Source organism: Camelus dromedarius, chromosome 7 (assembly GCF_036321535.1).
Source record: "Camelus dromedarius isolate mCamDro1 chromosome 7, mCamDro1.pat, whole genome shotgun sequence".
NCBI lineage: Eukaryota > Metazoa > Chordata > Mammalia > Artiodactyla > Camelidae > Camelus > Camelus dromedarius.
Window position 1 is genome coordinate 31008323 of NC_087442.1, and position 14210 is coordinate 31022532.

At 39.4% G+C, this 14210-nt stretch overlaps 1 protein-coding gene and 1 long non-coding RNA gene across 6 annotated transcripts in view; one reads left to right on the plus strand and one right to left on the minus strand.

Annotated features, from left to right (window-relative positions):
• Window positions 1-11089, plus strand: part of LOC135321671 (uncharacterized) — a 73399-nt gene extending 62310 nt beyond the window's left edge. The window contains exons 2-3 of the long non-coding RNA XR_010381608.1: window positions 5904-5946; window positions 11030-11089. This is a non-coding gene — a long non-coding RNA (uncharacterized LOC135321671). The remainder of the gene's footprint in view (window positions 1-5903; window positions 5947-11029) is intronic.
• MDFIC (MyoD family inhibitor domain containing) overlaps window positions 1-14210 on the minus strand; it is a 95251-nt gene that overhangs the window by 21830 nt on the left and 59211 nt on the right. The window contains exon 6 of one of the 5 annotated variants that reach the window (XM_031455246.2): window positions 4133-4220. The exons of the other annotated variants lie outside the window; for them this stretch is intronic. Within the exon in view, the coding sequence (XP_031311106.1) occupies window positions 4150-4220 (71 nt within the window). The 3' untranslated portion in view covers window positions 4133-4149. The remainder of the gene's footprint in view (window positions 1-4132; window positions 4221-14210) is intronic. 5 annotated transcript variants of the gene reach the window in all.

Consider the following 14210-nt stretch of genomic DNA (forward strand, 5'->3'; position numbering starts at 1 on the left):
CAAATCCCTCGCACTGGGAGATTCCAGTGCGCTGGAGGGTGGCAGAGGGGTGAGGAGAGCTTTAGTAGGCCCCTAGGTGTGTGTTAAATCAACCCCTCAGGCTGACTTTAAGCAAATAAGGCCCTTTCACATAATGTTTGGCACTTTGCAATTGGCTGTCTCTGTACCAGTCCCCGGTGACAGGTGAGGCCCAGCACGGGAGCCCTTTAAGAGCTGTTTCTCGGTCCCTAGCCTTGTGGGTCTTACTGAAATGAGTCCCAGTGGTTTTTAAATCTAGATGTTTTGGGGCTTGTCTCTCCAGTGCAGGTCTTAGAAGTTGGGGACCCGAATGTGGGGTTTAAACTCCTCACCCCCTCAGAGAGAAGCTCCAGGTTTTGTGCTTCCTTCTGATTGTGGCTCACTGTACCAGGGGTGGGATTAATGGTGACATTATGTGTCAGCCTCTCAGCTGCTTTGAGGTGGGATTTTTTTTTCTCATTCGCCTGATGTGAGTTGCTCAGCTAGTATTTAGGGGTTTTTGTTGTTGTTGTTTTGTTTTTTTTATATTAGAGGAACTTGTCCCATATGTAGCTACAGATTTTGTGTGTCTCACCTCCTCCCAATGTCACCAACTGGAACCAAAAGTCCCCATGTAGAATGTTTTCAGGCTAGCATCAGTGACTATTACAGAACTCCCAGGCTTGGACAGGTCACCTGAGACAGGAGGTCTGCATGGGAGCACGGGAGTAAACAAACACAAAGGAAGCTGGCAGTATTCACAGCCCTGGGATCAGGCAGCTGACGGGCCCAGCAGGACGCACAGGCCTCTTGCCGGCAGGAGGAGCCTCACTTGAGATGTGTGCCCCCAGCCCCCACTGATAGAAGAGCCAGGCTCCCACCAAAGAGGCACAGCAGTCCGCCAGGCACCGCAGGCAAGATGAAGGGGAACAAGCCAAGGGAAACGTTAGGGTGAAATGAGACACCAAAGCACATTTCAAAGCTGTGCACAGGAGGTAAATCCTCCTATTTATGGAATTAACTTGTGAATCGATGGCGTTGTTACTCTTTCGCCATCGCTCTCCCGCCACCCATGTTATCTATTAATACCATCTGTTTTTTTTTAAGGCACCATCACAGGTCTCAATGACAGGACAGCATGACATTGAAATTATAAGGTATAAATACCCGCACCTTCAGTCAGTGTATAAACAACTCCAGAGCCAAGAAAAACCTATGAACTTGTTATTTGCAAGTACTTTAAAATAACAAATACAGATAAACCTGGTTTTCCCCTAAAAAAAATTTTTTTTGTAGCCTTGCTGTAGTACTTCAAATTGTAGAAAAGCCAAAAATAAAACGCCTCTTAGCTGTCTCCCAATCCTCTGCACTCCATCAGGGCCACCTCCCCGCCCGACTGAGGTTTTGTGGAGTCATTACCTTCTCTGCCCATTCAGGCAGGCCAGTGCCGGAACTACCCAAGGAAAGGTTGCTGGTGGTTTTTGTTTTTGTATTTGGTTTCAACAAGGCTTCTGGCAATAGGAAAATAACACTCTTAGGGGCACAAAAACAAAGACGTTCCAATTTATGATCATCCTGCCATCTTCAAGAGTGGTACAGACAGCCAGATATTCTCCTGTTGATTAGGATCTGGAAAATTAAAGCCTATTTTCTAGTCTTGACTCTGTCGCTAGTGGGCTAAGTGACCTTGAACAAGTCATTCTACTCTGTATCCAGATGCATATAGTAAGGAGGAAAGTGATCTTCAAGTTCTTGAGTGCTAAGTTTCTATGATAATCTATCATCTATAAATAGAATTTCAAATCTAACTCAGGGTCTTCTTAGCCTTGAGCAGAGGCATTCCTGGGCTTAACATAATATTCAAAGCACAAGGGAAAGTTAATTAACGTTGAATACAGGTTGACTCCAAGCTGGCTAAGTCCCAGGAGCAGAGGGTCAGATGGCTCGTGTTAGGTGAAGAGAAGGAGCCAGGCAGTGGGGAGGTTGTATGAAGTACAAAGGCACAGAGGAGAAAATATGATCATTTTAGAGCAAAAACTGGCTCAGTATTGTTGAAGCAGGAAAACCAGGGAGAAAGCGTTCAGTTTTCCATTGCAGAAATGAGGAGGCAGGATGACTCTGAGGAATATTAACTAGGATGTGCAGGAGTTGATAAGACCCTGGATGAGGCAGTGAGGGGAAGAGTCCAGTGTGACTTTCTGGTTCTGGAGCCATTTACCAAGGAAGAAAAATTGCTTGTTTTTCCTGCAAAATATTTTAAAACTTAAGTCTGAGAATATTCAAATGGTGATGTCTAAGAGGTGGCTGAAGACACAGGTATGGAGCTTGGGAGATGGTTAGATCTGGGCTAGGGAGTGAGAGGCAGCTGAAACTCTTGGAGTGAATAAAATTAAGTTGCCAAGGGAGAATGTCCCAAAGGAAAAGAGAGGAGACTTAAGGGAACAACACTTAAGGAAAGGACTGAGGACTGAACCAGGGAGGAGAAGCTTCCAAGGCACCTCCGTTTCCTGGAGTAAGAGAGAAAACTTTTTCAAGGAGGTTGTGTCAAATACTCTATTTAGCCAGAGAAATGTCAGTGATGTAATAGAGATGGAAATGAATAGCAGTGAGATGAGAAGTGACTGAAAAGTGAAGGACCACAAATGCAGATAGCCTTTCAAGACATCAGTGAAAGGAACGAGGAACGAGAAACTGTGAGGAAGAACACAAGGGGATGCAGAATTGAGGAAGGAATAACACACACACACTCACTCATACAGAGTGTGAGATGGAAGAGAGTTACAACAAATGTGCAGAGGGCTGCACTTCCAGTGAGTGGGTGACAGGACCTGCAGGGACAGGATGCTGCTACAAGGGAAGGGAGACGTCTCTTCCTCTGAAATAGGAGGTAAAAGGAGGTCCAGATTTAGGTGAGTTTGTGGGAGAGGCTCGGGTAGGGAGACCCAGAGGAAATGCTGGGAGCCCTGCTGAGACAGGAGCTACAGAGTGCACCCGTGCTGGTGGCAGTGTCCTGGGACCGAAAGCGGGTCCGCTGCAAAGAATGAATGAGGGACACAGGGAAGGTATGAGGGATTGTGAGAACCAAGTTGGGACTCAAAACCATACACGGGTAGTGACAGGTTTCTTCAGCAGTGCTCAGCTCTGTGGCACAGAGAGGAGGTGAAAAGACAATCTAGACTGGAGGTTCTGAAAGGCAAGTATGTCAGAATGACAAGGTCCCAAGCAAGTTAGGAGACTCATCAAGAGGTCCAAATCCAAATAATATCTATATACTGGTATTTTTATATACCAGTATATAAATATAAAATACATAGGAGGGAGGATATAGATCAAGTGACAGAGCGCATGCTTAGCATGTATGAGGTCATAGGTTCAATCCCTAGTACCTCCCCTAAGAATAAACAAATACTAAATAAACCTAATTACCTCCCACCACCAAACCAAAATAAACATACATATATATACACCATTATAAATACATAATGGTCACCTGGGGCTCAAGAACTAGTATGTTCATACTCATTTCTGACTAAAGGTGTATATTTTTTAAAGGTAGCAAAAAATAATCAAAGGCACTAGGTTAAAAAATAAAATGGGATTGCTCTGTAGAATTTAGCGCACCAGCCTGGGCCCACGGCAGGCCCTTAAAAAATACCTGTTGACTTGATGGAATGGATTTGTATGGCCTGAGGCCAAGATTACTTTAGGTTTTACTTCTGTCACTCCACAGAACACCTTTTGTTGGAGAGCTACCACAGATGTTGAAAAGTTCTTTTTAACATAACTACTCTTCTGTCAGTCCAAAATGCAATTTCTGCATCCCTCACTGAGCATAATTATTAGGGAAGAAATAAACTTCAACTTCTAGTGTCAACTTTAAATTACGTTATGTTACAGGGATGTTATTCCCCAAGAGGTCCAGTTCCTCCAGTTTGATTTCCCAAGAGAAGTCAGAGCAGAAATTTAGGCAGGTTTAATATATCTGTGGAAAACTAGCATATTAATCCATTTTGCTCTTTTCTTTCAATTATCTTCACATTTCCCCCAAACTCCTGATTTCTCAATCTTTAGGAGACAACTACTATTTATTTGTGTGACTCTTTTTCCCTTCAAATTAGGAAACAGGATTACTTACCCTGAACTATTTTATGATTATTCATTTCTTTTTCTTCTAATTGTCTCGTCTATCCACTTGCCAGGACATCTACCGCCTTCCAGTTTTCCTTCAGTCAAGTGTGCAAGAAGTAGGGAGACACCCGATTAGCAAGGGCCAAAGCCCACGCTGTGCTGAGTATCAATTAGAAACCCTTCGAAAGATTAGTCTGAAACACATTTTTCACTAGGTTGTTGACTTTGATTTTTTTCCTCTGTTTTCTCCCATACTTATTTATGGAGAAGTACATTAACATTACCCAAATGGTGGCAGGTAAAACCATGAAGTGAATTTTCTCCATGCCTTGGTAAAAGAATATCGTTAAAATGTAAATACGAAAACAACAGTTACTTAGGAATTTACTACTTAATATAATTTTTAAATTCTTATAATTTTTAAAAAGATGTTTACAAAACAAGTATGTTGCCAAGAAATTTACACTACGAAGGAGGCTAGAGTTCTTATTTATTTGCATGTGCCATGGACACAGTATTTTTAAATATGTAAAATGAAATATAAAAGATTTCAGTGGAAATCAGTTATATTGAAACAGGTATCGTAACATTTAAAGGTAAGGTATTTAATAAATGTGCTTCTTTTTTAAATACATTAAAAAGATCTAGTGATGATCTGATAACTACTATAATTTTGGAGGGGTGATTAGCATAAATAATATTTCAGGAGTTCAACAACAACTATAATATAATGTAAAAAATCAGTGGCAAAGTCACAGGTACTCCTAATGCCACTTAGGTTTATTGCCTTCATTTATAATTGAGAGAAATACTAAATTTTACTTAAAAGCTAGTCAAATTAAGTTGAATTTTTTTTCTCTCAAGTCATGGACTCCTCCCAAAACTAAGAACCCCATGAGAATCTAATTCAGTCTAGGAAAAAGTCATTGTCAAATATAGCTCCAAATTTTTATGTCTTTGAAGCTATATACCCATGCTTACAAACATACAAGCTACGAATTAAACTATCTAAAAAGAGTATTAAAACATTATTACTGAAAATGTCATGAATCTCTGCCATTTGAGTTCCTCTAAATTGCCGTAAATTGTTCAATGAAATCATGTAAAATTTCTAAGTGAAATGAGTGAGAAGGGAGAGAAAATATGAAAAAGAAATGAGGGGAGGGTGTTAAAAGACTGACAGACAGATGGACAGAGATAGAGAAGGTGTGCTTTGAAGTAATGACCAAAATGAGGCACCCCAAACTCTGGGCTTGTAGGCCAGTTCATCAGAGATAGAAGCTTCTCTGACACACATTTTCAAAATATACCTTCCCATAGATCAGCTACAAAACAATGTTTTGATATGAAAAGAAACCTGTAACCGGGTCGTCCTGGGTTCTCCATCATTGGAATGAGATTAGATAAACTTCAGGGTGAGAGTACACAAAGAAGACATAGTCTTAGACTTGTTCTTTCAGAACCTTCTTTTTGAAAAATTCCATGTTCAAAGTTAATTTCCCTCTGACATTATAATTCTCTATTCATAAACATCTTAGTGTCTATTTAGCCAGTAAAACAATAGAGCTTTTATGTGTAGAGAGATAGCAGTTGGGGGCACACGAAGGAATTGAAAGAATCCAGTAATAAAACACTGGGGAAAATGAAAGAAATTTATGACAGCACCAGAGACAACAATAAAAAGAATAGACTATCATCAAAACATTTTTAGTTAAGGACAAAGGAATGTGAGTATAATCCAGTTGGGCTCAAAATTTTGAATTTTCTCTTTCCTCCAGATTGTCAACAGGCAGACCATGTGGCATTGGGACATGAATTAAGGTACGGATTATACATTAGTATTTTCTTCAGTTCATCAGCTTATTTAAATCTTTTCATTCTTCTAGCCTCAAAAATGGAACTAATCTTTTAACAGGTGAAAAACACTTTAAAGAGGTAAAACTGAGGCTAAAGTGAAACACAAAATATAAAGAAAATGTTTTGAGTTATCACAAGCATCTAAGATAAAGTTTTACTGTAGGTAGTCCCCTCAAATATTTAAAGACAAATTATATTCAATGAACAATGCTATTTTTCTTGTGTATACACTTCATAAACTACAGGAGACTGATGAGTCATGAGCCCATTTTTGTCAGAAGATTCAAAACATCCTGCACATTCTGTATCTCTTCCCAAAAACTTCCTCCTTTGAGAATTGTAGTATTATGCAGTGTCTAGTGCTATTATTATAACTATGAAATAATCTTTGAAATCCTTCTAAAAGGAATGGAAACTTTTAGTGTATTTTACATCATTCCAAATGATAAAATATTTTCTTAGATGAAAGGGTTTCAACACTCAATCTACAATGTCAAATCCTAGTGGTTATTTGAAAGCTTTCCAGTTAAAAAAATAGAAAGTGTCTCATATGTGTAAGTCTTCTAGAGAAGGCACTATAAAAGATACTCATTCTTCTAATGATCTAAAAATCTGAGAGGGATGATAAGATACAGATATCAATAACAACAACATACGGCACCTTGTAATGGACCTCCTCCACTTCACCTACTCAAAGACATCTTTGTCCTGCATCATCAATCTCTTCCCCTCTACCAGGAACACTCAACCAATAGATCCCATTTCTAAAAACATTCCTCCTTAGCTCACAGACCTTTTACTTTAAGAACACTCCTTGAACATAGTAGCTTAGACTTGCAATCTTAATCAGACTGTTGTCCCTATCACAACACCAAAAGTATGATGGTTACCAGTGACCTTCACAGGACAGTGTCAGTGATCACTCCCTTGATCGTGAAACACATTCTTCATTTGGTCTCCAAATTATCTTCTTTGGTTCCTTCTCCATCCCTGACTCTTCATTCCATTTTCCTCATAGTCCCTGACTCTTCATTCCATTTTCCTCATAGTATTAGACAGGTCCAGAGCTCAGTTCTTGGAATACATCTAGTTTACTTTCCGAGCAGTAGTTCTGAACCCTGCATGCATATTAGAATCACATGGGGATCTTCTAAAGGATGCTGATGCCTTGGCCCCACTCCATTCCAAATGAATTTGACCCCCTGGGAGCTAAGCCCAGAGTGCTATTTCACATTCTACTCTCTTTGCCCAGGGTCCAGGATTGAGTACCCCCATCCTAGGTGATGCCATCCACTGAACGTTTAGCACCCTCATGGCTCACAAAACATCTCAGGATTCAGGCCTTTCTGCTGACCTTCAAACTCCTCTATCCAACCACTTACTTCACATCACCACTTGGGAAGATAATGGGCACCTGAAATCCAGCATGTTCGAAACCAAGCCCTGTTCTTCCATCTCCATGAATGGCACCTCCATACTTTCAACTGCTCAAGTCAAATAACCTGGAGTCATCGTTAAGTCCTATCTTTCTCTCACACTGATACATCATCCTTCAATAAATCTTACTCTGCCCTCAAAATACATCCATATTCAACATCTCACCACTGCCACCCTGATCCAACCCTATCATTTTCCAACTGAAGAGTCACACAGCAGGCCCCACTTCTTTGGTCACTGTGTACATGTAGTCTACTCTCAGAACAAAAGGCAAGTGATGCTTAAAAATGGTAAGTTAGATTATGTCACTCATCTGCTCAAATCCCAGTCACTGGCTTCCCACCTCACTCAGATCAAAATCAAAATCCTTACAGTGGCTCATCAGCCCTCCCTTCATTGTTTAGTCTTAGAGATACTTGGTTTTAGAATAAGACATCTGAAGGTATCCAATGTCTTTGGTTACCTTCAGGAACAATATAAGAGCTAAAAGGATTTTGTTAGCACCTTAAAAACCTGAGAGAAAGAATCATAACTGTTGTTGGATTCTCAAAGAAGCCCATGAACCAAAAATGATCAGAATCATTGTGTAAGAGACTGTCATAGTTTACCTATAATAAATTAAAGAGTTTTGATTGTCTTAACCTTTTTAAGCCTTTGCTTGTGAAAGTAATTCAGTGAAGAGCAGGCCACATGAAAACACAAATTTACTTTAAATATGTTTTAAAATTAAGCTGCTAGGTTCAGTAGTAGTTTCCTTACTCATATTTCCTACACTTTTCTTCTAACTCTGCTGGTTTATATTCTATTTCCTTTATTAGTCTATTTCTTAGTCATAGCTTTTATGCATAGTATAGTCTAAATTCAATTAAGGGTCTTATCAATCTAAAATGTAAGAAGCTGTCAGCTTTCATCAACTTGTGATCCAAAATGCAAGTCAGGAATTTGGAACTCAGAATCATAAATGTCTGCCCTGTCATTATCTTCCATTCAAAGGCAATGAATGCCCCTGGAATGAGGTGGCAGTGAGGACTTGAGATAGGCTTTTTAATCATTTTAAAGGTTACATTTCCTCACACCAAGTCATTCTGTAGAAGTTACTCAAAAAACTTCCAAGATTAATCAACTACACAACCCATACAGAGTGGAGTCACCTAGGTTAACAATTCAGTAAATGCTTCTCTGGTTGCTCAATTCTCCTACTTTGGTAATAGATGTGCATTTGCATTATTCAGTGTATTGAACTCTAGATCTAGCCTCTATAGCCTGGCTTGTCAAGAAAAGTATCATTACCTTCTTAAATCTTCCAAGTTTCTTTCCTGGACCCTCTCTATCCAAATATGAACATACACAAAACTTTCCCATCTTAAAATAACCAAAAGCAAAACAACCTCCTTGGACCCACACTTCAACCCTGGACTTTGGCCTTTCTAGAACTATTGTCATCAGTCTGTTTCATCACATCCACAACCCACATCATTCTGGCTTCTTGACAAAAATGGCTCTAACTTAGGTCCCCAATGACATCCACATTGTTAAATTCAACAAAATTATTTCAGTACTCATCCATAGCAGGTGCAGTCCACTTCTTTGACTTAGAAGCTATTTATTCCCTTGTCTCCACGACACCACCCTCTCCTGTTTGTTTCGTCTCTCACTTTTCTTACTGGTTCCTCTTAGCCATATCATCTACCTCTTCTATTTGCTTTCTGACCTCTTCCCTCTCTTACCTTATCAGTGCCATGGCCTCACTCTGACTTATTCTATCTGACATCACCTCTGGAGAAAAGTCTGAACTTTCCACGGGATTGTCTCCCAAGTGCTCAAGCTGAAACCACACTCCCATCCCACCAAACTGGCTGGCCTCCAGTGATTCCTGAGTCACTCAGTTCTCAGCCATCTGACCTTTGCTCTTAAATCTCTACTTAAGAAAACTCACCCAGATACAGTTTCAAAGATCCACTCCAAGAGAACAAATATAAGTAGTAGTATGCTTGTTTCTAACTCCTTCCCTCAAGCGCCATTTGTATGTTTCCAAATGTTCTTGGATTGTGTATAATCATTTGAAACTGAACAGGTCTAAACCTCAACTCATGCTCAGCCTCAAACTCCAGCTATTCTTCATTTTCCCAGCTAAGTGAACTAGACAACGGCAGTCCTGCTCAGGTTGCATATCCGGCTGCTGCCCCACTTCTATTCAGCTTTAGTCACGAGCCAGGACCCCACACTCAATCCTGAAACCCTAAAGAAAACCTTCAGGCCCTTTACGATCCAAGGGTGGCACAACTCTTGGGGTTGAGAACACACTTTAATCCTAGAGAGAAGCCTGGCTGCTGTACCTAATGAAACCCTGGATATATTAATAGGGTCATTAGATTTATTCAATCCTTCTTTCCAGTTAGCCTATTATCCTAAAGCTGGGTTTCTAAATAGTCTCTACACTTGCCACCCCCACCCCGCACCCGAAAGCTTCCTGGCCAACCTATCTGTGTCTCCATTGTTTTATTTCCTCCCCACCCATCTCCTGAGTGAATGCTAAGCTCATTTACATTCTTTAGAGCAGTGGTCTAAGCTGGTCTGCAGAAGCAAAACACCAAAGGTGGAATCCATACCCAGCGGGTGGCTGTGTCTGTTTCTTCTTGAACAGGACCTCCACAGCTTCAGCAATTATAAAAGAAGTGCTCTGAGAGTTGAGGCATGTTTTGAGATGTCTGTTTGAAACATCAAATTATATCTATTTCAGAAACTTGTAAAATCTTTGCTTTTCATCAAATGGATGAGTATGAGAATAATGCACTAAAGATCATAAATTAGAAAGCGAACCTATTTTCCTAAAGTTGAAAGGAAGTGCATTTAAATATTTACTTTTGGCCCGAAAGTAATACTTAACCACTTATAACAATTATCTACCTAAAGTATTTATAATTTTTCAAGGACAGCTGATTCACTCTTTCAAGTAAATAAAAAGCAATGATTTATACTTTGACGTGGTCAACTTTGTTGTCCCTCCGGTGCTCCACACACCCCTCTCTTTGTATTATTGTTGTTCCATTTAGCTTGTTGGCTGAGCAATGAAATTTATTAAAATCCTGTTTTCCAATGGACTGGCAAATATTGCATCAGAAAGCAGAATTCTAAACCTTTCTCCCACACAATTATTCTGACATGGAACAGAAGGCATGGTGCCTGAGAAAACAAAACAAAACTCGTCATCCAAGCAAATTAAGAATGTTGAGGAATGCAACAATCTGTCTTGCCAAAGTCACAGCAAATTTGCTTCTGGAAGCTCAGATTATAATACCACAGTCACATCATGAAGTCCTATTATTACCCCTTTCCACGAAAATACTAGTACTTCTATAAGAGGAGATTTTATGGGGGGAGAGGGGAATGAATAAGATTTTACAGTACTCCTAAAACTACGAATGAACCATTCAATTCCAGTTTTATCTTTCTAATTTTTTTTCTCATTTTAAGATTTGAGAATGTGTAGTTGACTGAAAAACCATATGGAATAATGACAAAACTTGATGTGGTTGGAAGGCAGGAGTTTGAAGTTCCAAGCCTGCCTCTGCTGAGTTTCTTTTATCTTCCCACATTATCTCCCTTACAGATTTCAACGATTCCTGAGGTTTCAACCACAGGCTCTATGGAATGTTACAGAGTAAGTGTCGATGTTCTCCAATCCATGTCTTACCTGCTTCAACATAGACTAAACACCATGACAAGCCAGGCACTAGACTGTGTGCTTGAAGTTAAAAGATGACTAAAACAGGATCTTTGCCTTCTCTGAGACCACATCTTAGCACAGGAAGACAGTAACAAAGTATCTGGCTGTGTATCTTCAGAAGCACAGGGCCCCACAGTTAGACTGCCTCTGGATTGGCCCTTTCCAGGCTCACCTCTCCTAACCTGACTTTGCAGCAACAGCAAACTCTTTATGGTTCTCTGAACAAAACACACTATTTCATAAGCCTCCTTCAGCCTTGAATGCCTCCTTCAATTCCTTCAGGTCTCCATCCAGAAGGCTAATATTCCTGACCCTCCCTGCCCCGTGTGTCCTTCACAATGATGGTAGTAACAGTCGCTAATCCTTACCAAATACTTCACCTTAGCCAGGCTCTGTTCTAACCCAACTGAATGCAACATCAACTCATCTCCTTCTCACAATAATCCTGTGATACAGGTAACTAATTCTACCCAAATTTACAGATTAAGACATTGAGGTACAAAGAGGTAAAGTAACCTACCCAAGGACACATCATGGATTCAAATACTGGCTGTATCGGTGCCCCAAGCCGACTGGTTCTAAACTCTGTAATCTAGGCTTTACTGCATCTGTGATTAAAAACGAGACTGTTCCTAGATACTGCCCTGTGTGCAGCGCTCCTGACTCTTTTTCAGCATTTATGTTCAATGAGCTGCTGGGACTGGATATTTACGTCCCTGTAAGTACTAAATACATATATCCATATGGAATGTCAACTATCAGATATTCCTAAAATGTATAAAATCTCTTCCAAAAATGTCTTTTTTGAAACAATTTTTACAAAAGCATAACTACAACTGGAACACCTAAGATCTGTTAGGATTTACTATTCCTAGGATAAGAAGTGTGTCTTAGAGTCTACTGAAAACCCTTGGCAATTTGAAAATTATAGTATAGTTTAGTATCATAATAATTTCAAAGGTCAAGAATCCTAAAACTCTCCACCTGGGTGATACAATCAGAAAATTGAAGTATATATAAAAATATCTAATTATACAAAATAAGTAGAAATTTATTAATTGATTAATCTTTAAATAAAATGTACAATATTTTCAAACATGGTTATCTTCTCTGTTGCATAAAAGGAATTTTTTAAAGAACTTTTTTTAATGAATATGAACAAACATTTTATTTGTCAGTGCTAGTTTCAAGGAAGTAGTTTGAAATAAAACATTGTAATCACTTATTAACTCATGGGAAACTCTGTGAAGCTATTGTGCTGGGCACTACTGTAAATTAAAAAAAAAAAAAAAAAAAGATTCAGCCCCAGTGTAGCCTCTTCAGGAATCTATGGCCCAGTAGGGAAGGGAAATGAACACAGAATACAGGTATGAGAAATTTTTTAAATTTTCGGTGGGAAGAGCTTAAAGAAGGCAAACGTACACTAACTAAGGAGATCCCTCATGGACCAACTGACTTTGGTGGGTTCCCTTACCCTCTCTGGGCCTCAGTGTTCTCGTTTATAATTATCTAATTACATATAGGTTATACAATCGCAGTGCTGTTGGGAGGGTTAAATGAGTTCATGTGAGTGAAGCAGGTAGAACGGTACCGGGTCCACAGACTGAATCTACATAACTAACTCTCCGAATCAACAGAGCTTAAGAGAATCTGATCGAACACATGGCCATTGGTACTCAGGCTCTAAATAACCCACAGTTAAAGACATGAAAAAATGTCACTAACCTGCTGACTCAATTCTACGACTGGGTCCACTCCTACCTCTGTATAAGCACCGGACACACATCTCAGCTGTGTTTTCCAAAACTGGTCAGCAAAACAGCCTGTAGTGCCTTTAATGGAATACTATTAAATAGTCACATGTTTAATTCTATCATCTGAAGCAGAAAAATGCCCTTCTAGTTGTCAGTATTATGTGCAATAATACAAAAATCATAACCACAAGCACCATTTATCTAGAAAACAAACACACGTTACCAAACTGGGCATGGATGGCTGTTGTCGAGGTTTTTAGCGAATGTTATTTTGCTCCTCATTTGCCACTGCTGCTATATAAAAACAGGCCTAAACAATGAAGATTTCAGAAAAATGTGTAACAAAAAACTCCATAAAACTGCAAAAAGTCTGCTAATTAAATCTCCCCATTGTTACTGTTTTATAAAAAATAATTTCTATCCATTTTTAATAGCATCACAAATCAAGCCTATTTGGACACGCAGGCCTCCTGGAATCCAGATGATACCTGTCTGTCAAAACCATTTCTGCCATTGTCCCTGTTCTACTCAGCAGGTGTTCCGTCTTTCCTCACCCAAGACTCACAGAGTCTGTAGAGCAAGAGACCCCACAGAATCTTGGAACCAAACCGAATCTTAAAGATTTCTAATCCAGAGCATTTCCTAGAAAAGAGCAGCCCCAGAGAAACCCTAGTCTCCCAGCTGGCTGGTAGCAGAGCTGAGATCCTTTTCCTTTGCATCTACCAACTACCAGCTCTGTGCTTTTTTGTTTGTTTGTTTAATGACAGCACATTGCCAGAGAATAAACTTAACTTCAAAACCAATAGTCAGAAGAAACAACGTTTGAGGGCACAACCTTAAACAGTAGCAAAAAGCATCAAGACGTCTAACTTTGAGAAAATATGACCTAGGACAATGGAATTTTCATCCAGATTCAAGCAACCACAATAAAAGGAACCTACCATTAGAAATAAATTCAGACATGGTATTTAAAATATGTTGAATTAAAAATTTTATAAAAAATTCCATAAGCTATTTCAAGTTGGATTGATATGCAGATGTTATGATTCTTTAAAATATGTAAATATCAAACAGAAAATTAGAAGTTAGTGACATAATAAGAAAAGTCAAATGTATAAAACAAGTAGATTTCAATTGCATTCAATTATTTCACCCAATCACCTAGAAGCAAAGATCCTCTAAAGAAAATTGCATTGCCTTCCCAACTCCTTGGAGAGCCAGTTTAGTTAACAGCCTACCTATACTTCAGAGATGACCATGCAGCTTACATGTCAAACTCATTTTCAAGTGTCAATCATGTCCCTTTCCAT